Below are 25,712 nucleotides of genomic sequence, written 5' to 3'. Positions count from 1 at the left end.
TTAACATAATATAAACAAGACAGAACTTAGAGGCATGCTGTGATGAAATTATTGTAATCAGATATACTGCAGCAGAGACGCATCTAAAACAGGAAGTATGGAAGTTTCGATTAAGGCATATAATTATGTAAGAATGGCCTAGGCAAAGCCCAGACCTGAAACGAAGGGAGAATCTCTAACAAGAATTGAAAACTGTTGTTCGCAGATGTTCTCCATCTGTTCTCACTGAGCCTGAGCTCATTTATAAAGTAGAAATGTCTAGTTTGTCTTTAGATATGAAGCTTTACCCACAATTGGCTTGCAGCTGCAGCCTTAGTGAGAATGTCCAGTAAAGTACTGACTTAGTATATATATGCAATAAATACATATGCATTCATCTTATCTCAGTTGCTTTATTTGTAAAACATAAAAAAAAAATCCCCCCTTTTCCCAGTCTGGGTTTTTAGCATAATATCCGAATAAAATACATGGAAGTTTTTGGTTTAAATGAGACAAATGGGCAGAAAGTTTAATGAGTATGAATAGTTTTACAAACTATTGCATGTTTAGTCGGCCACTCTTTTTAATCTTGAATGTTTTAAACAACATCTGCTGATGAAAGCAGCTGACCACTGGCGCTCTGCAGCGAGCTATGAATGAGAAATGATGAACCGGTTGGAAACTGTGGCTCGTGTGAAGTGAGGTCATGTTAGCAGAACCTCGCTGGAAGATGACTGCTAACCACCAGGGGTTTTGACAACATGTGCTATGAAATAATAAATTCAATGGAGGAAGAGAAGAAGTCATTGCACAGAAAACTGCAATTAAGCTGCTTAGAAAGAAGATAATACCTTAATGAGAGACAGAGTCTTCTGTTGAATCAAAAAGAAAGCACATACTGTTAACATGAGTAATAACACCCCTGCTGATTCTCTCTGCCTCGTTCTTACAGCTTCTGGATTACGAAACACGCAATTCATACACTTTTTCCGTGGAAGTGGTGAACCCTTTTGTTGATCCTCGGTTTATACGGAAAGGACCCTTTAAGGACCAGGCAACGGTCCGGGTGATGATCCTTAATGCCGACGAGCCGCCTCGATTCTCCCAGGCGGTCTACCACCTGGATGTGTCTGAGAACTGCCCTCCCGTCTGCGCCGTCGGCCGGGTCTACGCCGTGGATCCAGATACGGGACAAAGTGCCAACATCAGGTGCCTGTTTCACCATCAATCACTCACGATTTAGCCGCTCAGTCCTCATTAGCTTTTTTACACTAGTGCCTCCTCCCTTATCTTAGGTACTCCATCGATCCCCATTCAGACCCGGAGGCTTTGTTCCGGATTGCCTCTGACACGGGTTTTATCAGCGCCGTGATGGAGTTGGACCGTGAGCAGGAGCAGTGGCATAATATCTCAGTCATCGCCACACGGAGGGGTATGACAGACCGCGCTGCCCTGAGGCGCCTGGAGCAGCGCAGCTTCTCCAACTCATATTTCACTCAGTGGAGTACAAATAGTGGATTTTCTATAATAATTTGAACATTAGTGTTCATTTCCCCCTCTGTCTCTCTCTCAGACAACCCAAATCTTGTGTCAAGGGCTGTGGTTGCCATAGAAACACTAGACCAGAATGACAATGCGCCGGAGTTGGACAGGCAGTACGCAACATCAGTATGTGACTCCAGTGCCCCCGGTCAGGTCTGTTCTTGTTTAGTTTTAGCCTCATAATACACTGAACTCAAGGCTGTGCTCCTCGTTTTACTCCCTCTGTCTGCAGACTGAATGTGTTTTCTGTCTTTTTCTTTATTCTGCGCTTAGAACTCCCAAGGTTAAAGCCTCCACATATTTTACTCCTTCCTTGGCTTTATAAATGATACTAATAACAACAGCTAAACATTTAACTTGCACTGCAGTTGTTGAAACTGAACCAACTCAAGTGCAACATGCAGCCACTGCGGGACTCTAGTGATGCAATTAGATGCTTTAAAGCAGCAGCTACTGCTGGAAATGTTCACTTTGCATCAGCAGCAGTGGGGAAAAAAAAGCTTTCCGTGGGGATGAGAGAGAGGATTTTCTGCTCTATGAATGTTTTTTGGTAAAAAGTAGTCAAATTCTGAGCAATTGCTCAAAACAGTTTTAATTTTTTCTCATTATGCTTTAGAAATAATTTAAACTCATTGACTTTGTCACATTTTTCATGTTATGATCAGAAAAACTGGACTTTATGGTTCAAGATCAGAGATCAATACCAAGGGCCTGATCTTCAGAAGGTTTGCATGTCATGAAACAGGTACAAACATGCTTCAGGAGAGGCGCAAAGTGCGTTTCAGCAGACAGCTTTTACAAACAGTTTTTCTCCATGTTTGCCTTCATCAATATGTAGATGATATTCTAATGACCAAGCTGTGCAAATTCCTAGATGATGGATGTATAAATGTAAACATTGACCATATGAAAAGCAATTTTCCTAAATCTGAAACTCAACAGCAGCCGAAGTTTTTGCGTATTTTTAGTACTTCTGAAACTCAGGTGCAAACTGACACGCAAAAATACCTGCAGTCATTTTGACCACAATGGAGGTGTTGGTATCACAGGGTGGAGAGAAAGTCTTTCCAGGCAGCCACAAATTAATGCAGCAGGACAGGAAACCATCAATCAATTAAACTGAAACAAAAAAAGACTAAATTTAAATATGGTGCTATGCTTTTAGAAAAACATTTTAATGTCAAAGGAGCGTGCACAGAAACATCTTATCTATTATATTATTCTTATACATTTTTCTAAGGTCCATATCTGTGTGACCATTTTTTCTATAATCTTTTTGCTGCTGTAAACACCGGAATCTCCCCATAGTGGGACAATAAAGCTATTTTCTATTCTATTCTTTTATGTTTGGACCTTTTTTCCATGTTTAATGATATTTCATTTTTATAGTTTTTTAATCATTTTGTTTTTACTTTTCTTCTTACCATTTAATGATAGGCTACCTGTGTAAAGTGCTCTATAAATTTGATTTGGTATAATAATATGTATTTTTTCTTAATAACTGTATCATAGGGGTTAAGCGACTATTGAAATAATAGTCAACTAATTTACTAATCAATTAATTGTTTAATGGCGTATTGAGACTCCAAAACTTGCCTTTACCGGACAGAGCAACCCACTTAAACTTTAAAAATATATATAAATATTTTGCAATTAAGATAAAAAAAAAAAAGAAACTGTGAGTATGCTTTATTTAGAGCTCCACAAGTGAAAAGGTTTTAGTTATACCTGGTTTAATCCTGTAAAAAAAAAACCTTTAAGGAACCTTTTTCTATCTGATCATGAAGCAATTAACCAAAAAGATAAGTTAAAAAAAATAAGTTGAAGCCCTACATTATTAGCTCCAACTACTTGCTTAGAACCACATGTTCACTTTTAAACTTCCATTAGAACACATTTTAACACATTTTAACATTTGCCATTTTAATGCGTGAAACCAAACTAGTTTGCACATTAGGGGTGTAAATCACATCCATCATGGCGATTCGAATTAGTATCGATTTCCTGACCGAACGATTCGATTATTTTCGATACTCAAGAATACACCACGATTCGATTCGATTAATCTGTAAAAAAATTTTTGTTTTTTACACCTTACAGGCTAAACAAAGTTTCAAGTTTGAAATAAATCAATGAAAGCTGTAATATCGTTATGCATTTTTTTTTAGAAACAACAGCAAATAACAGACATAGAAAAGTTGCATCAAAAAATACTGCAAAAATAATGCAGAAAATCAGTGCAATGAGTTCAATTCAATACCTCGGCTCCAGATGTCCCCGCCCCCTTGAGAGACGCTCCGCTGCTCCTCTCCCAAATTGTAGCTGACCGCAAACAGTGCCGCAGACAGGAGGCCAGCTTGTTTTGTTTTTATGACCGAAATTGCGGAAAACAACTCGTGAAGTTTGACCCGCTAGAAGAGCGAGGTGCGCGAGAACGCTGGGACCCTTTTTACACCTGGATCTCCGCTCTTTTTGGCCCTCATGTCCCTCCGTTGTCGGACTAAACTCGCCCTCACTTCCTCTCCACCTCGGCCGTATCTAGACCCACAGCGTGTAGCACAGACCACGCTTCAATATTAAGCATAATTTAAAAATGTCTGTGTCAAGCTCACTGCAACACACTGCTGTAAGAGTTAAACCAGGAAGCGAGGTAGGAGGGCAAAATAGGTTTAGCGCCACCGCAGCACGGGAGGAGAATTACGCCCAGGAGCAAATGGATAGAAATAGAACGGAGGAAAAAAAAAACATGAATCAATTCTCTTGCGGACGTGTCGATGCATCGGATCGTCAGCTGTTGGATCGATGCATCGATACAAAACGATTATTATTTACACCCCTATTGCACATCATAATATTTGTGCAGCAATCCTTATAGATCATCTGCAGATGCCCAGTGCTTGCATCTACTAAGAAAAAAAATTGCATGTGTAATTTAGCGCCTTTTATTAAGAATCTTCAAAGGTCAGTCACTAAGAGGTGCATAATTATCAAATGGAAAAAATTATAAATATAGTTTTAAAAAAAACTTATTTTGATTTACTAAGCAGAACTAAAATGAGTCATCTAATATCTGACCAAAGTACTTGGTAAAAATATTTTATGAAAATATAATTCACATAATGATTAATTGTTTGAGTATACAGTTTGATTCACTTTGTGAAAATGATATAGGCCAACTCCATTAATGCTAATTCTGAATAAGTTTTTAAAACAAAGACTATTATTACAAAATAAAGACTTCAAGCTGAAAAAAAAACATTTCCATTATTGTATGTTAAGTAGTTCTTGAAACCAATGCTTACTGTTGATAAATAAACAAAGTACTTCTACTGACAATGCATACCGTCTCCATGACATCGGCCTTGATGAGCACCATAGTGTCTGAATGTGCTTATGTAAACAAAGCCAAGCTGATCACTGGGTGTTGATAAGCGTCCAAGCTATTTTTGTTTTTTTTATAAGGCTCCTATCTAATGCCATGGACTCTACAAAGTATGAACATTTACTTATAATTGTAGCATTAGGCCATTTTCTCATATCATCCTCTCAGTTCAATATCGTATAAGAGTGAGGAATTGATCAAACACCTTTTTTTTTATGAGAAATAAATAAGAATGTACGCATTTTAGAGCCATTGCCATGCAGTGTTAATAAATGCTGACCTGTGCAACCATAAAAAAGTTGCAGAATTAGCTTGGTGTCAGAAGTAAACAGGAAATAAAACTTGTTTATTCTCTATAACACTCTCAGCTCTGATTGAACTTTAGCTTATTTTACGTGAGTGTGAAGATGTGCAGTTGGACGAAACAAAACCTTTGCTCCTGTAGCTGCAGAAGAAGGTCTCCCCATCGGGAACTGAGTCAGGGAGTTAAAACTAATACATAGCTGCTATTAACTTAATCTATATGGTTGGAACGGCTTACTATAAATTGTTAGTTGGTTACATGACTCTTGGGGTTTCCCCAAAACTCTAGGCTGCTAATAAAATGATGATCTGGATCTTTGATCGACAGGTGGTCCAGGTTCTAAGAGCAGTCGACAAGGATCAGGGAGGACAGGAAACCCCGATTCACTTCAGCATCCCTACTGAGTCCAGCTCATCTCTCAACCTCACCATCAGAGAATCCGGAGGTTACCCCTGCAGCCATTGTTTTATATTTCATGCGGAAACTTGACACCATTTGATTGCAACAGAAGTGGTCCGTGCTTGTATGCAGTGACATGCTTGATGTGTTGTCCCATTATCAGGTGTGACAGCCAGCCTGGTGCTGCAGTCAGCCTTGGAGCCCCTCCCTGACTTCTCTTCCTCTCTACTCACCCTCTACGTGCCAGTCGTGCTGCGTGACGGGGCCTCGGGTTTGACTAACACTGGCACAGTCACCGTGACCATTTGTCCGTGTCTGCAAGGAGGCATGCAGACTGAGAACAGGGGCAGACAGAGGGACCCGAGATGGGAGAGGAAGGTAGTTTGCCTCCCCGCGCCGTCGGCCTCGCCGTCTCTCATCTTCAGTTTGGTCACATTGCTCGCCATGCTGGCCTGTGTCACCACTCTGCTGGGTAAGTTCAGCTATTTGTGTGACATTTCTGGAAAACTCCTAGTATGTTTTTAGTGACTTTTTGAAAGACGCCAAGAGGTTGTGTCAGGCTGCTTCTGGAACATCAGTGGAGTATGTGGGTATGTCTGTTCTTTGCCCTTTAGTGGTGTGTGCTCTCTCGCTGTCATTGCGCCATCAGAAGCGAGACTCCCACTCACCCTTTGAGGAGGATGATGTCAGGGAAAACATCATATCCTACGATGATGAGGGGGGAGGGGAAGCAGACACTGCAGCCTTTGACATCACAGCTTTGCAGAGCATGCACAGAATACAGCACATGCACAGCAACGGGAACATGTGAGTCATTCCCAAAGATAAAAACAAACTTCATACATGGTGGCTTGTGGATGTTTGTGTGCATTATTTCATGACTTTGATCTCTTGGCACAGATGGTACACCCAGCAGAATCTGCCCAGAGCCAGGACGTACAGCTGGAGCCGTCACCCGCACCCTTCACTGGGCCCCCAGCAGAGGCCAGGCTCTGCCCCGCTCTACGGACGCCTCTGCTACGGCATCCACACGCTGCCTGTTCTCAGAGATTATCCGGTCGGGCCACTGGAGGCGGGCCTTCAGCTAGATCAGCTGACCCAGGGGCTCACAGGGGGTCACGCTGGCAATCCCCTTCTCATCCCAAACCAAAGCACCTTTGAGCCTCTGCTGCGCTCTCCTGAGATGAGCCTTGGCGGTTTCGAAGCAGAGCATATGCTGGCAAAGAGCACAATCGCGGACAGAAATGAAAGCAGTGAAGCGAACGCAGCTGCCGCCAAAGGGGATGAAGAGCAGGCCAAGGTCAGAAAACACTGCAGAACAAAACAGTTACTCATAGCTTTCTGTTTATGTGACGTTTTCTTTTCTCTAAACAACTTCCACAACTGTTAAACCTAAAAGCAAAGAAATCTGGTTTTCTATGAAACATTTCTAAGCTGTTATTACCTGCATTATATGGCTCCATCTGCATCTTTCTGTAGTCTAAATCAAGATTATTTGCAAACTCTAACAATTAGGCGGACCATGGCATGAAACAGCTTACAAGAAACACAAGAAAGGAAGGTTAGAATTTATGCAATAACAAAAATCCGGGGTGGGAAACAGGGACTATCTGCGTAGCAGCTTAGTAATAAAGCAACGGCGTATGAAAAATAATAATATTGCCTAACTGCCTATAAAATCAATACTCTGTGTGTTTTCAACACAGAACAATTAGTGAAACTGCCTCTAAACTACTTTTCTACATAAATAAAAATCAGCCTCTCTCTTATAATCAAAGAAAACATGGAAAAGTTTATAAAATAATTTTTGCATAAACCATAGCAGCTTTTTTTAGATTAGACAATGAAATTTGTTCACTCTGTCAAGCTTTATTCTCCAGGACGAACTAATCTAATCAGACGAGTGGATTTGATGCAGCTAAGATATTAACTGCTTGTAACCTTTTCAGGAAACCGTTGCAGTAAATCATGAACTACCTCTTATCAAATCAATCTTTTACCATCAGATCAATAAGCATTATCTATGTCAGGTATAAAGACATTTGCACTCCAATAAAGATGGGGAAAAAGTTTTCAGAGCCTTGTTTTTTTACAGTAGAAAAAGGAAAGGACATTTTTTTGTTGATTTTAACAAAATTCCCGTGTATTAAACCTAAAAGTCATTTTGAGAAATCATGTTGAAGTATATTTATATATTCTCTACCTATTAAGTTTATTAGAGTTTCTGTGAGCTGCTAATTAGAAATCTGAATTTATTTTTCCTCCTGTATAAACCTACTATAGCAGTATAAACTAAGTTTATGTTCATTCACATGTGAATAATAATTTAAGTTCATATTTCTTATGTTGATTTAGACTCATGCTTTAGAGATAAAGGGGCTATTTACAGATAATCCACAAGATTAAAAGTTAAATTTTAGAAATACCAATGTGCAGGCATTTCTAATATTATAGACTACACTAAGGCACTCCAGCAAATTTGCACTCTTAATTGCTCATTAGACGGTTAAGTGGGGTTGAGGGGGTGCGCTGGCAGCGACAGTGAATCAAGAAATTGGACTAGAGCCAAACAGTTTTTTGACCTCATTCATATAACTCCTCAGATTTCTTTCATTTTTTGTTATGGTAACAATATTTTATCCCTGTAATTTTTTTTTTTATGTAAAGTGTTGAATCCTGACCAAGATGATCCAGTTTGGAGTTTATTTTTTTTGCCATCTAGGGAATTACAGAGGGGAAAAGGAGAGCATTAGGTTTATAGATATACTTCATTAATTAGGAATCAATACCTAAAAGGCCAACAACTGTTATATGCCATCTAAATGCTAACTGGGAAAATTTGGGAGGCATGCCAAAAAAAAAATGTTTTTCTGTCCAACAATGATGTCAAGTGTCCTAAATAACAAAGCTATAACTGAAACAATGTGGTTCAGTCAGATTAATGCTAGCCAAAAATAGTTTGAGAAGGAATATATTCAGATATATATTATGTATCCATTGTTCAGACATCTTATCAAATTTGTAAAAACACATACTGCTCCACAGGATGGAGGCATTAGAAAGATCAAATACAAACAATGACGGAAACATTGATAGAGCTGGTTGTAATTTTGTCCCACAAAGATATTGGATCCAAAAGGAAACTCTGAGATGAGGATTAAGACCTAAAGTGTGAATATAGTTACGTCTTAAGCTCACGACTTCCTTTATGAGGGTTTTTCCCTCATTAGCAACAGTAACACGCACTCACTAACTCTGAGACTGGCACAGACTCATCATGACCACAGCTCTAAAACCATGAAGAAAAGCACACAGATAGACAAAATGCAACTTTTTTATCAAGTTTCTGTTTATGCCGGCCTGGATTCCACAACACACAGCTCAACTGCAAAAGATGCATAGCAGATGAAAGCCAAAAACACGCTGAATTTACTGATTTGAAACACATTTGCATTGCTTTAAAACAGTAGGGGTCTGCCTGTTGATTTTTTTTTTTTTTGTCAAAAAACATGCAGAACTTTTCAACCAGTCTGTCTACAGATGTCACTGAGATGTTGTTGCCATTGTGTTTTAGTTTGTTTATTTCCTTTTTTGGCAAGAGTAAAGGTACATTCACAACAAATTAGGTTTTCGTAGCAAGAGCGGTAGATTTACATAATGTCCCTATGGAAACTGCAGTGAGGGCAGTCAGCGTAACAGAACTGTGGTGTTGTCAAGTTGATGTTAAAAATCTGAACTTCTCTAAAATCGCAACACGGCAAGAAAATCATGGACTGTTTCAGTTAAAATGGAATAAAGAGGAAATAATGTTAAAGGAAGAAATAAGGAATGTTCTGAAGAGGTTTTCAGGTGGCTTTTAAAAAGCCAATCCTCACTTACCTCCAGCACAGGCCCCCGCCAGCTGCTGCCATTCCCCAGCACTGGTGCTCTCTGCCTAGATACAAGGAAGACACATAAATCTAACTGTCATCCAGGCACAGCTTTGGATGACCCAAAGTGGACTACTTTTTCACTGTTTCCGGGGTTTTTCCAACAATCCATGGTCTTCTTTATCAGATTCAATACTTGTGCTTCGGGAATAATTTAGTAGCAATCTGTAATGTTACGTTTCACTTGTGCTTTTATTCTGATGTGCGATGGTGAGATTTTGACAGGAAATGCTATGGGGTTGCCAGTGGTAACGACAAATCCACCTCTGAAACAATAGTAGCACAAATGATCATTTTAACTGCATAATCATGCAATAACGAAGCACTAACCTTTCAGTCTATTTGACAGTTTTTTTTTACATTGGTGGGCTGTCAGCTTCACAGAGCTCAAGCTCCTTCTATTTGATGGCACAGTCCTCCCTGAAGCCATTGTGCATCTGAAATGCACAATAATGAACTCCCCTCTGTGCTTGAGAAATTACTGCAGATACGTGTCTGTTCTTTGGTTTGAATGCACCTTAACATCACTTTATGTATTGTTTTCTTTTTTTGGCCAAAATGTATTTTTGGGCAATTTAAACCTCATTTGCTGAGTTCCAGAAAAACTAGGTCTCAAAAGTCACATCGAAATCATTCTCCAGGATCTTTCTGCTAGATCAGTATTTCCCAACCTTTTTGACTTGTGTAACCCCATTGAGATAAATATTTAATTATTTACTTTTTGGTGTTTTTTTGAAGGGTATAGCAGTCTGACCTTAATTGTTTCTTTGTACATGTCTAAAGAGATAAACGCCCATGGAGGTAGTTTAAAGTCGATTTTTCGTAGAAAAACTAAAGCGATAAACACAAATCTGACATCTTTTAAATAAATCTTTGACCAGTGTTGTTTTTGACGGCCATCTTAAATTTAGTCTTAGTCTGAACTGTTATTAGTTTTAGTCACAGTTTAGTCATAACTATAAGTGATGCTTTTAGTCAGTTTTGGTCGACTAAAACTTAAAAAGGTTTTAGTCTAGTTTTAGTTAGTTTTATGTTGCAAAAAAATGTCACTGTTGCAATTTCGAATAACAACCAGATTCTCTACCAGACTGGCATCTCTAGCCTAGATACTACAATAGCTGGATATAGAATGCTGCCGTGCAGTTCATCATTGCTGTTGGGCAGAAAATTTTGATTTATAGAATTCAAATAAACTTTTTTTATGATTTATTGCCCTACTTTATAAAAAGTGTCTCAAAAAAGCTGTGAAAATAGCAGATCTAGTTCAACACATCATATATGGTTAATATAGCAGACAGACAGGCTAAAGAAGTGTATAATAGAGGAATGGTTTTAGAGATACAAGGTTTCCATCTGAAAGTAATCACTTCCTGATCTACTGAATTATGCATTGCACACAGATCAATAAAATCTTCATTACTAAAAAAAAGCAAAGACCATAAACATTCTTCTTTCTACTTTGGCAGTTTTGGCTTTATTTCTGAGAATTTCCCCCTTTGTTACTGTCACAGTGGGGGGGTGGAGGTTTGACAGGAGACAAAAGCTTGAGGTGGTTACTTGAATGGTTTAATGACAAAAGTTTATCAGAAGCAAAAATATAAATTCACAAAAATCAAAAATGCTCAAAACCAAGAATACTCACAACTAGAGATGTCCCGATCCAGGTTTTTGCACTTCCGATCCGATACCGATATTGTTTTTGGACTTCCGATCCGATACCGATACTGGCCGATACCAGCCTATCCGAGCATGTATTTAAGTTTAAGTTAAAGTATTTAGCCTTAGTTGTAAGACTCATGTTGAAAAGGGTTTTAGTACTCTTGATAACATCTAGCCAGCTGAATTAGGTGAGATTGAATAAAACACAATGCTTGGTAACAACAAACTTACCTGTTTATTAAGAGATAAACACAAACTGGACAAAATTATGAATAGCAATCTGAAATTGCACAGTGAGCAGTAAAACCGTAAACAGTTAAAGGTGCAAGTATTACTGTAAGTTTTAAAAAAAATGCAAAACAGGGAAACACTGGCGCAAAATTGTGGAATGGATCCTTTCAATCGGCGAAACTGGAAAATATGGACCGGATTTAAAAAAAAAAAACTGGATCGGCACTTTACATGCTTTGCCGATACGCATTTTTTTGGCAATATCGGCGTCCCGATCCGATCCACGTATCGGATCAAGACAAGCCTACTCACAACAAGAAGAGGACACAGTAATGACGAATATCCAGCCAAGAGTGACTCAGCAGGAGGAGAATAAATGGGAGAAAGAAGCATAGACCAGGTTAATTAGCAGATTGGGAGCAGGTGTGAACAGAGGAGGCAAGAAGGGAGCTAGAGAAAAGGAGACTGACACAAGAGGGCAAACAGGAAATACCTAAAAATCAAATACAATAAAAAATACTTAGAACACAAGAATCAAAATAAGACCAATGAAAACTCAAAATAAAACTTGAACAAAACCATGAGAGTTTCCACTGCTCAAGGGTCAAAGTAGATTTCAATTCTCAGGGTTTTGATATAAAAAATACAGACAGAACCTACATAATTGGCTTGTGATGACATGGTAATCCAGACCTAAATTAAATGAATATACTAACTAAAATGTTGACATAATTAAAGGAAACGGAGAAAATACTGTAATGATCTACAAGGAAACATTTAGATTAGAGATTAGATAAGCTTTATTGATCTCCCAGCGGAGAAATTCACTGGTCACATATTGGCATAGTACTTAAAGAAGGTGCAAACAAAGGAAAAGGTGCATTAGGAATAAAAATAAATACAAATAAAATAAAAATAAATAAAAAAAATAAAAATAAGAAATAAAAAAAATCAAAAATTCAAGGGAGTAACACAGAGATTTGAGGTGACATATGTACAATCAGGATGGCTTATATACAATATATTTGCATCATATTTAAATAGATAGAGACGAGAACAATGAGAGAGAAATCTTCAAAGATCTATGTACCTTTTCACCTGACTTTTTATTCAGAAATAATCAGAATTAAATGAAATATTGTATTTGGATATAACTTAGGGATTCCTTTTGGTGAGCTGGATAAAATAAAATCTTCATAGTTAGACAAAGGGTTTTTTTACGCTTGGCAGAGGATGATCAGCCACATAGTTTATTAAGTAGCGATGAAAGATCCATACTGCATACAGCATACTTATGATAAAAACATTCCATGATGAGAAAATCGCCGCATAAAATTATATTTTCATTATCAGAAAAGTTAGATCCTTACAGCTAATGCTAACCGTCTTGCTAATTACCAGAGTTTCTACAAACATTTCTGGTTAATTTGTTTTCCTCACCTTCCAGCCTAGAAGACAGAAGAGTTCCTGCCAATTGTGTTTTAAGCTTTTTTTTTTTTTTACTTTTTTATCCAGATTTTCCAGTGCAGATCACATCACATACATCTTACAGATAGTACATTTTACAGATTACATTTATAGATTCACATGTTATGTTTCAGAGAATGTTTTGTGTGTCAAAGGTTTTAAAGAGACAGATAATAATACTAATACAGTAAAGATGAAAAAAAAAACATAAGCAGGAAACGCCCATTTATCAAATGTAATTTCCATCAGATGTGGTTCAAAATGAATGTTTGAATTGGAGACCATTTTTCTAAGAAGATGTCACTTTTCATCTGAAGAGCCCTCAAAGCGCCACAAGCGCACCCTCTCAGCTGCTCATAAAATCTGGCTGCTGATGGTAAAGTCCACATGCAATGTTTGGCTCTGTAACCAATGAAATTACCTGTAAGCATGGCTAATTTCAGTATGCTGACCCTGCTGGATCCCGGTTAGTAAAAGTCCCAAAGGCACGTCAAAGACTGTTAGACAATTAGATGGAAAGTTAGAAAAATGAAAAAATATTTGCTTTAAAATGTTTTGCGGCCATCGTAATGCTTTGATTTGAAGTTTGATTTGAGGGGTAAAATTGTTCTGTAAAAGCAATAAGCACAATTTGGAATAATTGGGCACATTTTGGACAAGTTTGTAGACGCTGATGACTCCCGAAGTTAAAGGAATAGTACACCCAAAACTTGATTAGCCTTCATTTTCTACTCACCCCCATGCTGAACAACACTCTGGAGTACTTTTTTGATATCTCAAATGCATCTGGAGACTGGGAGGCTTCTTGCTGTCTGCTGACATTCAAATAATGGAGGTCTATGGCGCCCGAGACAGAAAGGTCCATAAAAGTCCACAAAAAACGTGTCAATATTCCTCTATACTGTTCGTCCAATGTATTCCAAGTGTCCTGAGTGGGTAGCGTCCAGAATTTACTCGAAACGAAGTCATTTAGAATGTTTTAGAGCATAAACAGTAGTGTATAGGATTTCCTAAAAATGCGTTCACGAGTCTACAGAAACCGCGGCAGACCAAACCAGATGAAAGTGCGCATTCAGCGTCTGCTCTGCCGATAATGCAAGCGTAGAAGAAGAAGGAAACAACGAAAGAAAAATGTCTGAGGACTTCAGTGTTGAAGGAAGAGCATGAGTTCTTTGCCGAGCTGTTTGAACTGATGCAGTTTACGCTGTGTTTTAGTCACACCATCCATTTATGTTTTCAGAAATTAGAAGGTGTTAGCTTTCAAATGATGTATTACAGATGTAATTTGGGCTTAGAGTTCCTAGGTTATTTGCTTTTCTATTTGGGTATGCAAAAAGGGGAGGATTACTTAATTAAGGGAGTGTTTTATACAACCTGAAGGATGAGCAAATGAGAAAAGACTAGATATTTGGAGCCAAAACTCCAAAGGATCCAGAGATTGAATGGGTTCAGATGAGGAATGAGTAAAGTTTTACTTTAAGTAAATGCTAAGGAGTACCTTACCGCAGAGCAGGATGTCGCCATTTTAACAATCAATGCCAGAGGTCCACAGTGGAAGTTCCTATCAGCAAGAATTTAATGAAGTCGTATTAAATCCACTTACCCTAGGTTTAGGTTTCTCATCCAAATATGTTAGGTTCAGTGTAAGCCCTAAGGAACGGGGGAAAGCAGTAGATGTTAAATTAGGTGAAGGTATTAAGTGCACGGACCTTAGGTTTAGTTTTTTTCTCCAGATGTTTTTTTTTTTTATTATGTTTGACACATTTTTATTGTAAAACATATATAGACAATCAAGTAAACAAAAAATGATGACTGGATACCTTGGCAAACAGCAGCCAGGGGTCATTTGTGTATAAAAGCCTGAAATGTTAGTATAAATTAAAATGAAATACAAAAAAAATGCAGAAAAGATTTACGTAAAAATTCAGCTGAACTATCCAGCTTCCAGTGTGCAATTTCTGTATAGATGGTAAAAATGGTGGGACCTTGGCTCTGCAGTGGGGAGTCTATGGGGAAAAGACTAAGGGCTGTTCTGTTGGACAAAGCAGGAGCGAAAACAGAAATGCTAAGATGGATTTTATTTCAAACAGTCATTTACTAACATAGATTTTTCTTTTCCTCTTTTCAGTTCAGATGTTCCTAAATTAGGATTAAAAAAAATGTGAGGTAGATTAAGATTTAAGGCTTTATTTTATATCTTTACCAGAAGTCTCAATAAATAACATTAGTACTGCATAAAGAATACTTTGGACTGATTAAAATTCATGGACCTGAGCCACTTTAAAACTTTACGTTAATGCAAGAGTCGTATTTCCATGCCTATCTTTACTTGCCTTTGGATGTCGATGGCGCCATAATCAATCATTTGCATATAGGAGCCTTGTTTATTGCTTGATATGGCAATAAAAACAACAGCCGGGGCAGAAGCACTTCACCAGCCGTTACACTGAGGCTCTCGTTGGAGAAAGTGAGAGAATAAAGTAGGTTTTATTAGGTGGCCTCAGCTGTGAAATCCCAGACAGACGAATGGAAACTACACGCCTGTGGCCGCAGTATATAAAAAAACACAATATCACCGTTCTCACGCATGGCTTCAACTATTCATAGCATATTAGAAATAAAATGTAAATAGATTTAGAAAGAAGAATTAATAGCCTTATAAGATATTTCACCAACTCAATTAGTAATAACTGTATTGTATATGGAAGCCTGTAGTGTGAGAGCATCATATAAAAAATTATACAGTTAATAAGAAATGCAGAGTCTGTGAAATTAGCTGTTTTATATTATGGTAAATTCTGTCGCTACATATTTTTCATTTTAACTCTCACATCTCAAGCTTGAATGCTCTAAAAAATGTGTGTACATGATTCAGTTTATATTAGATAGGCGACGTTGTCACAACACATTTGTCTGCGTCACATAGAAATGCCAGATTATGAGGTTGGTGCATAGGGAAAGGTTAAATCACATGCCAGGCATAAAGAAATCCAAAAGGGGAGAGATAGAAAAGAAAATCATGCCAAGAGGTTTTGGTGGGATCAGTTGCCATCCAATCAAGTTCTAGCTCTGAATGTCCTGGAGCATAAGAGGACTGAGGCTGATATTACTCACTTTCATTCTATTCATCTACAGCTAAAAATTAATTTATTAAAAACTATATTTGAAGCAGAAATGTGAGGCCTGCTGAAAAGTATTGCATGTTCCTGTATTGTACAGTATGCAGTATTCACAGGGACCTTGTTTTGCATGAAATACTGCACTAAAGCAGCTTGGAATGATGATAATTAGCCTCTGGTTGTGTTAAGGTCTCATGGAAGCAAAGTTCACTCTGATAGTGACCTTCAGCTCCTCTGAATTGTTGGGTGGGATGTCTCTTATCATCTTCTTGACACCAGAGTTGCTCTGAGGGGTTTATGTCAAACCAGATTGCTGGCATATAAACCCCAGTTAGACTGTTATCAAATGGAACATTGAACAACAATCCACTTCTGACAGTGTTCCTGGTTCAAAACTTACTTGTAACCTTTGTTTCTGGGGTAGAACCGCTACTGCAGCCAAAGCTGTGCAAGACTGTTAAAATCCCCCAATGAGCTTCACTCTGCAAATGCTGCAGTTTTCTCTATTTGTTTTCCTTTCAGTCAAAATTCCATTGAGGGCGTTGTCACATGTTATGCATTTACAAATTCATATTCCAGCATCTTACTCTTAATTTGACATTAAGTCTTATTACATTTTCTGTGTCTATTATTCTTTTTTTTTTGGCTCAATTTGTTTGTAAACTCGACCCTTTTCTGTATTTACCATAAGAATACCAGGTTACCGATGGTATGATATTGTGTTTTCACTCAAAGAGTTAGCAATGAAATGATGGAGCCTAGCAAGACAGCATTTCCCTGCAGAGGTTTAAAAAGATAAAAGAAAAGCACAAAAAAAATTGGATGTCAAGAGGGATGAGATATGAGTTGGGCTCAGTAAACAATCACTGAAGCTATAGCTATAGCTGGCAAGGTGATGGATGTGTGAGTAAATGCTCCCAGCAGATGATGACGGTGTATAATAGTGTTTATCTCTGCTGACGCCCGGCGCAAAACTTTTATTCAGGCTGAAAAAGGACTAAGTAAACACTATTAGGATCTTTAATGCAGAACGCTGAACAGACAGCTCCTCTAGCTGTGAACTTTTCAGGCTTATCTTCATTATTATTATTAATATCTGCAGAAAAAAATGCCCAATCTCAAGACTTCCCCATGACTGTGTAGGTTGTAGCAAATCCTCTCTGTTTTAATCTTTTTTTTAGTTCTCATCTAATAATTAGGATTCAGTTGAATTTCTTATTTTCGTTGTATTAAAGCAAATATAATAAGCTCCTGGAATCTATCACTCTCTGTGTATTATACTTTATCTGTCACAATTTGGGAAATAAAACTAATTAAATATTTTTTTTTTATAATATTGGGATTTATTGAGATAAATTAAAGAAGTGAAAGTAGTTCCTCCTCATTTCTCCATCCACTTCACGCTGTGCACCAGTAAATATAATAACCAATACAGTATTGTGAGATTTGAACGCATCAGATTAAATCTTTGAATGAGTCTTCCTACTATTGGACCCAGACTGCTTAATCTTCACATCCTGTTTAGGCATATTTCATTTTATGAATTAAGTTGTTAAAATAGTTTAAATTTTGTTGGATATTTACATTCATGATGTTAATTAATAGATAATTTTGTCTCTTTTGGGAGTCCTTTTTTGTTAATTTTTTCATTTTCCTCTCTTTTTTTTATTCACAGATAAACCTAACGGGAAAAGAGTCGACAGCAGCAAACATCCCAGCGGATCTGACCTACGAGTCCTCCTGCCAGAGTCACACCAGCTTATCATCAAACCAGCAAGAGGGCCGACCGGGATCATCCCAGACTCAGATCAGCACTGGGGCCACCAGCACCACTGTGGATGACATTGATACTGATTCCTCCATTCCCTCCATTTCAGAGCAAAATTATTCAACCACCAGTCAGATCAGGAGTGCAAACTCCCCCGCCTGCATTAAAGGAGACACATATAGCATTGTGGGCTCGCTGAACCCAGGAGGGATGGGGGTGTGCATCAACGGGACTAATAGCAGTGGGCTGCAGCTGCTGAATATGGGAACACTGAAGGGGAAAGACAAGACTCCACAGAATCTGACCTCACCGGGGGGTCTGTTTGGCAACAACAAAGCCTCTATAACCGGAGCTCCAAACCCACAACCTCTTGGAATGGAAGAACTCCTCAGCATCCGCCTGGACCGGGTCACCTCTGATCTGTCACAGCCGCCCTACGACTCACTTCAGACTTATGAGTTTGAGGGTCGTGACTCCAGGGCGGGGTCGCTCAGTTCGCTGGAGAGCGACGGAGAGAAGGAGAACGAGAAGGTAGCAGGAGGGATGGATGAGCTCAATCAGAAGTTTCAAAGGCTGGTGGAGATCATCCGAGAAAGGCAGAAGGAGAAGAAGACACAGGTGCAGGAGGGCGGTGAGACTGCAGAGGCTGCTCATGCTGAGACTCAAAGACAAAGTGAGAACAAAGAAAAACAACAGCAGCGATGGGATTTCTAGACGCCAACACAAGAAAACAAGAGAGAGGAGAAAAATCTTGGATATACATGGAATTTAAACACAAGGGTGACAGAAAAAAGCCTGCCCCTGACACAAATGGGCTTTTGTTTCATCCCTGTCGTAATAAATGAAGGCAACTGGTGGTGAAGATCTGTGCAGCAATCAGATCAGTGTTGCTTTTCACTTTCACTCAATTCAGAAATGGGAATCCTTCACTTTTTACACTAACTACTAAAAACGCACACGGGGCTACAGCTGCAGTTAGTCATGAAAGCATGTTTTTTTTTTTTTTTTATAAAAACTGAATTGTTAGAAAAAAGCACCATCAGATAGTGGATAGGCGTTTGTGTCAGTCTCACATTTTAAGGCATTTAGATCTTTGAGGATGCATTAGGATAAAAACTGGAGAAACCACATGAGATTTGAGTGAAATGATCCGTACATTGCAAAAATATTCATATCTCTTTAACTTTTTCACCTTTCAGCAACAAACTTCAGTTCTTTAGACTTGATGTAATAGACTGACACAAAGCAGAGCAGAAGGCAAAGCAGAAGAAAAGAAATCCTCAGAGGTAATATTTGATACTAATTCAACCCAAACATAATTGTTAAATAGAAGAGATCAACATGTACCAGTTTTTTAAGGCTAATGCAGATTATTTTGAAATCATCTCACTCATCCCAGATACAAGATGCTGTTCATTTTGGGATGATTCTTCCTCCACTTCCTTGATTAAATGTAAAAATGATAACAATCCTCCACAAGATTCAGTTTAAGCAAAAAGAACAAACATTTAGTAAAAAAAAGCTAAACATTAAAAAGGATAGGAAATAGAGGGAGCGACCCTTCATGCAACTCATATAATCTTAAGGTGAGTTTATAAGAACTTTTTTGCACCCCATCAATATCTAACCCCAATTCAACCTTTTCACCAGTTAAACAAACATAACTGATAAACAATAAATCAAACATTGCTATAAAACAAAATAGAAAAAATGTAATCACTAAAACTACCATCACTTTAAGTGCAATTATTGAAGTTTAGCTGTTTGTTCTTCTGTGCAAAAGCATTGTTCAGTAAATAAACAAAAAAAAACTTTCTAACTGGGTTATTTACTTATTTAGTTTCACAGATAATTCGGATAGTTACAGAATCTTATTGCATTCAAGTAAAAAAAAATTGGTCTGTTTTTCTGAATTAACATGATTATGTAAAATAAATACGTTATTATTACTTTTATTAATAAAATAATAACGTTATACTTTTCTAAAATAAGATAAACTGTGCATATACCATGTGCAGTGCTCAGCGAGCTGGTATTTTCACAAAGACGACAAACTAATAGTGATCGCATCTCTCATAACCCAGACACAAGAGAATTTCCAAGTGTCTCAGTCTGAAAAAAGGAAAAATTAACTGAACTAAACAAATGGAACATGTTTAAGTTGCTCTGAAAAAAAAGGTAGCCTCGTGAGACCATCCTAATCTCGCGAGCTTTCAAGATTTCACTCGCTAATTAGTCTGGAGACTCTCCGTTGAAGAAAATTTGGAGCCGTTTACCAAACGAACATCCAATCAGCGTTGGCTTTGAGGCGGGTTGAGGTGTGACGCAACGAGAAGCGCGACAGTTCAGTCTAAAGAACATGGCGGCTTCAGCCGATGAAACTAGCGTTAGCGTGGCTATCGAGCAAGTTTTATCGGAATTACAGAGTATTTGTTCACTGAAAGAAGAGCAAAACACTGCTCTGGAGGCTTTTCTCAGAGGAAAAGATGTTTTTGCTCTTCTCCCGACTGGTTTTGGCAAGAGTAGCCTGGCTGTTAGTACGTCATATGCTTCGTTGATCTGATTGGTTTATTTGGCCCGTCTATCACCAACATAGGCCAATCAGCTAACCAGTATTTTCGCCCCTTCCCAAAATTACTTCTACAGAAGGTTTCCAGATGGATATGCGGAGCAAATCCATCTGGCGGAGTCAGGTTAAAAAAAAAGGTGCCTCTTGCTTTGAAATCTGCATTGCCAACAATAACAGAACATATCCAGTATGAAAGCACATCAGGAGCATCTCATTAATAAAAAAAAAATGATTTTGTTAATCCAGAGATTTTTAAATTTTTATTGATTTTAAATGATGTTAATTCAGAAAAACATTTTTTTTGTCTTTGTAAAAACATTAATTCATAAAAACAGACCAATTTCTTTTTTATCTCGATGAATGCAATACACTTTCCCGTAGCCAATGCAAGAAAACAAAACGATAATATCAGCCAAAAGCATTGTCCAGATGACATAAATGGGATTCATATGCCTGTAATTTAATTCCAGTGTGAATCAAGCTGTTCAGTAAAAGCTTTAGCTCTGAGTTTGTTACAGAACATACCAAACTAATGATGTGCATTTTTTTTATTCCAATTCACAGTAGTGCACTATTTTTATCAGTCGCCAACAAAAAAGGTTGAAGTTTGTGGCTGTAACATGAAAGAACTATAGAAAAGCTACAGGGGGTGGATACTTTTGTAAGGCTAATGATCCTTACCAACATCAGACATTAAATGTACAACTTGCTGCTCCAGAAAAAGCAATTTCCCAGTAAAAACAAACATATAAAAGTAACAAGCGTTCGGCCGAGCCAATAAGAGATACTCATGTGTTCATGTTAAAGAGTAGTAACCGGCATCCATATGTAGATAAACATCAAACTCAGCTGCTGTTGTTTTTAGATGAGAAGTTCAGTTTTTTTTTTAGCCCTGCATATTTAATAGACACCAGAGGAGGTAATGAAGTGTCTGATTTTTATTCATTAAATTGTTGCGACCATGCACTAAATGATGTTCACCCACACAAAAATTATTGAGAATCCCCCCATTGTTTTTCTGGAATTATCTTCAGAAGCTTCCTCACCTTCTCGTAAAGAGATTTACGCCGCACAGAACGCACAGGCATTGTTCTGGTGATGAGCCCGGGATGCAGGACACAAGAAAAATATTAATTTGCTCTCAGAATACTTGATGTTATTCACGCCTTTGACAGTGACTCATTTTTAAAGCAATTTCCAAACGCATTCATTATTTAGAAAGGTGCTGGAATAAGTTATTAGAACAATGACATTATCTTTCAGTAATATGATAAAAATGGATTTGGCTTCCTCCAATTATTCCCACTCTTCCTCCGCCGTGGGAATTCAGCTCTTAATCATCTGTAGGTCTAATAGGATTGGAAGCCTTTCAGACTAAATTTGACTGAACATTTTTGGCGCGTCTCTTTGTCACGATGCCACGGGCATCTTCAGAAATAATCCTTCAGATTGTGGATTACACAAGAAAATATGCCTGGAAATGACCATGTTAAGCTCACAAATCACAGGAACACATTGAATATCACACTGGACTAATTAAATATGTTAAAATATGGATCTCATCCCAATTTATCACCTCAACAAGCACCAGAGAAGCATTAAACACCAGAGTCATAAACACACTTAAATCAAATGTATAAAAAAGTGTTTTTTATTTATATTTAAGTGGAAGATTAGATTAATAAAGTTGGTGTTGTTTCAGCCGATATAAGCTGATAGAACAATGCTGCCACCTCGAGGTAAACGTAAAGAATACGCTTGTTGTGTTAAAACCTAATCCATGAGAAGGAAGGGATATCATGATGGATTAATCCCAAAAAATCCCTTCCATACGGTGCTTGCATTGTGGACTCTTGTATGGATGGAGGGCGGGTCAGAGGTTCTGAGGGCTCACAGCTTTTCTGGGTTTGTTGTGGATGTAAAAACAACAGTCTGTAAAGATTTTGTCACCACTTCAGCTCATAAAGCTTCATTTTGCTCTAAAAAAAAACTGGTGTGGTTTCTTCCAGCCTTTAGCAGCATTCAGAAATGTGTTTATATGCAGGGAAATGTGTTTTAAACAACTGTTGGAAAATGTCTTGGATATGAACATTTGTTCATATTTTCTGCTTTAACTGGCTGTTTCAGTGCCATCTATTTCATTTTACCTACAATTTAAAAACATAATGATAGTGTTAGGATTATTCAATTTGCTCTATGGCTCATTGCACATTGTAAACTGTGGTTTATGGACATTTTTTTAGAAAATAAGAACTTTTAAACACGAAATCGCATCAAATGTTTTAAAACAATTACAAAAAACACAAATCTTCACCCCATTAAATATCTGAAGAAAAATATGTTAAATGTATTACAGCCAAACATAGACTTTAAACATACTGTTGGGTTATTATGGATAGTGTTAGTGTAGAAATGTGCAAAAAAAAAAACTGCAAATTGTGCTTTTTGTGTGTTATGTGTTGGTGACATCACAAAAGGTGGAATAATGGAGCACACCTTTGCAGTAACTCAAGTAACGATGCCGTGCTAAACCTGGCAGGTCACAAGCAAACATTTCACTGTTGATTCTGAAGTATTTGAGTTGAAAAGCAGATCAGAAATCGAACTCCAACGACAAGCTGCCATGATGGGCTTAGCAATGGCTGGCAAAGCTGAAACAAAGATCCATAGTGAATGTTTTCAGAGTTTTAACGGGTACAAATGTGCTCATCTTCCTGTTTTAATTTTTTCATCTGATTGGTTTAGCGCCTATGCAATCAGTAAATGATATATTCTGATAGCTTAAAACACGGCTTTCAAACTCTGTTCATCGTGGGCTTGTGTACTGGTCCAGTGCACCTCAATAAAAGACTAAATTACTTCCTCAGCACCCTGTCTAGTCCTGATGAAGTCATAATTATTGGATTCAGGTTTATTGAAGCAGAAACAAATTGAAACATTACAGGCAAGAGGGCCTAAAAGACCGGAGTCTGAGATACTGCAGTTAAGCAAGTTTCTGTGATATTATCAACAAAAGTTCACTTATCTGCTGTGATAAGATTTGATTACGTTGTTAGTTTGTAGAAAAGTGAACACATATTTGGAGGAGTGAAAAGAAACTTTTCAGTCTAAGATTCAATTTATAAAACCTTTGAAAGTGCAGGTACATACCTTCTTTAAAGCAAAACTTACGCCAAATCAAAAACTGCACGTCCTTGTTTGCCTAACTGGAACGCACTGATGGATCAATGGTTCAGACAAAGAAGAAATCCAGTGCTATATCCAGTGTTAATCCAGTGTTATATATATATATATATATATATATATATATATATATATATATACACACTCACCGGCCACTTTATTAGGTACAGCTGTCCAACTGCTCGTTAACACTTAATTTTTAAGCAGCCAATCACATGGCGGCAACTCAGTGCCACTCCTTTCAGCTAAGAACAGGAAACTGAGGCTACAATTTGCACAAGCTCATCGAAATTGGACAATAGAAGATTGGAAAAACGTTGCCTGGTCTGATGAGTCTCGATTTCTGCTGCGACATTCGGATGGTAGGGTCAGAATTTGGCGTCTACAACATGAAAGCATGGCTCCATCCTGCCTTGTATCAACGGTTCAGGCTGGTGGTGGTGGTGTCATGGTGTGGGGAATATTTTCTTGGCACTCTTTGGGCCCCTTGGTACCAATTGAGCATCGTTGCAACGCCACAGCCTACCTGAGTATTGTTGCTGACCATGTCCATCCCTTTATGACCACAATGTACCCAACTTCTGATGGCTACTTTCAGCAGGATAATGCGCCATGTCATAAAGCTGGAATCATCTCAGACTGCTTTCTTGAACATGAAATTGAGTTCACTGTACTCAAATGGCCTCCACAGTCACCAGATCTCAATCCAATAGAGCATCTTTGGGATGTGGGTGAACGGGAGATTCGCATCATGGATGTGCAGCCGACAAATCTGCGGCAACTGTGTGATGCCATCATGTCAATATGGACCAAACTCCCTGAGGAATGCTTCCAGCACCTTGTTGAATCTATGCCACCAAGAATTGAGGCATTTAACCCATCCCTTTGGGAGCAGTGGGCAGCCATTGTACAGCACCCGGCGAGCAGTGTGGGGTAAGGGGTCTTACTCAGGGACCCAGAGTGTCAGTCTGTGGGAGTGGGGCTCAAACTCAGAACCTCAGGATTCCCAGCTCTTTGCCCTAACCACTAGGCCACCACTCCCCAACTGGTGTCAACCAGATTTCACTCAGATTTTTCTATGGAACTTTTAGCATCTATCTAGAAAGTGTTTGTCAGTTATGTCAACTCAAACCAGAGTAGCCTGTAGTTGGAGCACTGATGTGGTTATGCATCTAGTGGCCAATCCTCCAAAGAACATTCAAAATCAGGTGAAAATCAAAGACAGATCTATCATTTTGTGTTCTATTTTAATTATGATTTGACTGTTTGTGTAACTTCTTTGAAAAGAGATCCAGGACAGCATTAGTATGCCTATACATGGACAAGCTCACAGCGATGGTGTCTTTCTGCTACAGGTACAGTAGGTACAGTTCTGTAAAAATCAGAACTTACCCTTTAAATAGTCCCATGATTTCATGGTTTAGGGGCGCTGCATCCTGTCTCCCTCTCTTACTGCTGAGCAAAGAGATTCTCCTTCTCTCTGGTGCCGACTAAAATGATGGTTTAATTAGTCTTCTCATGATTTCACGTAGCTCAGTAGGAAAAGTTGTATTTAAAAATCACCTGGGGGGAATTTATTGAGCAGACAGTGTGGTTTGTATAATTTTACTTTATTACTGAAGATTATGGAATCTACTTCTTCACTGTTCTCTTCTTTTATGTGTTTTTTTCTCATATTCTCCTGAGACTCATGTAATGATCAGAAAAAATATGAAAAATACAATTTAAGTCCAGAAAAGTATACTTTTGTTTGGGTTTAATAACATGGTTAGTAGAAAACCCTAAAACAAAAAAGAGGGAAAAAACAAATCATGCCATTATTAAAAATTTTTCTTATGTTGATTTAAAGCAATATCTTATTATTTAATGTCTTTAGCTTACAGGTAAAAACTGAGGATCAAACTTCACCATCGATTCCTTTGAGCTCTCAACTAAAATTTAATTTGAATGAACAACAAGGCAAAACGAGTCTCAACAAACATCAAAGTGGCCTAAACCGTTCTCCTCTTTTGCATTAAATATTTTCCACATTTAGGATGTGATTTGTTATATTAGAACAAAAGGTGGGGTGCAGTGATGGACACTAAAAACGGGCCAAAAGGTTGGATACAACCTCATTGGGTAAGTTGTTGGTTCCATCCTAGCTTGCTCCTTTACCACATTGCTCTGATCAAGGCACCA

At 38.2% G+C, this 25,712-nt stretch overlaps 1 protein-coding gene across 1 annotated transcript in view; it reads left to right on the top strand.

Moving 5' to 3' along the window:
* LOC119777037 (cadherin-24) overlaps positions 1–20,069 on the top strand; it is a 69,620-nt gene extending 49,551 nt beyond the window's left edge. The window contains exons 7-14 of the mRNA XM_038275776.1: positions 932–1,188; positions 1,275–1,411; positions 1,553–1,674; positions 5,535–5,652; positions 5,770–6,078; positions 6,221–6,413; positions 6,507–6,906; positions 17,687–20,069. Of these exons, the coding sequence (XP_038131704.1) occupies positions 932–1,188; positions 1,275–1,411; positions 1,553–1,674; positions 5,535–5,652; positions 5,770–6,078; positions 6,221–6,413; positions 6,507–6,906; positions 17,687–18,493 (2,343 nt within the window). The 3' untranslated portion in view covers positions 18,494–20,069. The remainder of the gene's footprint in view (positions 1–931; positions 1,189–1,274; positions 1,412–1,552; positions 1,675–5,534; positions 5,653–5,769; positions 6,079–6,220; positions 6,414–6,506; positions 6,907–17,686) is intronic.
* Positions 20,070–25,712: the final 5,643 nt, after the last annotated feature.

Source organism: Cyprinodon tularosa, unplaced genomic scaffold, assembly GCF_016077235.1.
Source record: "Cyprinodon tularosa strain WSP-4 unplaced genomic scaffold, ASM1607723v1 ctg98, whole genome shotgun sequence".
Lineage (NCBI taxonomy): Eukaryota > Metazoa > Chordata > Actinopteri > Cyprinodontiformes > Cyprinodontidae > Cyprinodon > Cyprinodon tularosa.
The sequence above is the reverse complement of the archived record's forward strand: the minus strand, read 5'-3'. Positions and strand labels throughout refer to the sequence as shown.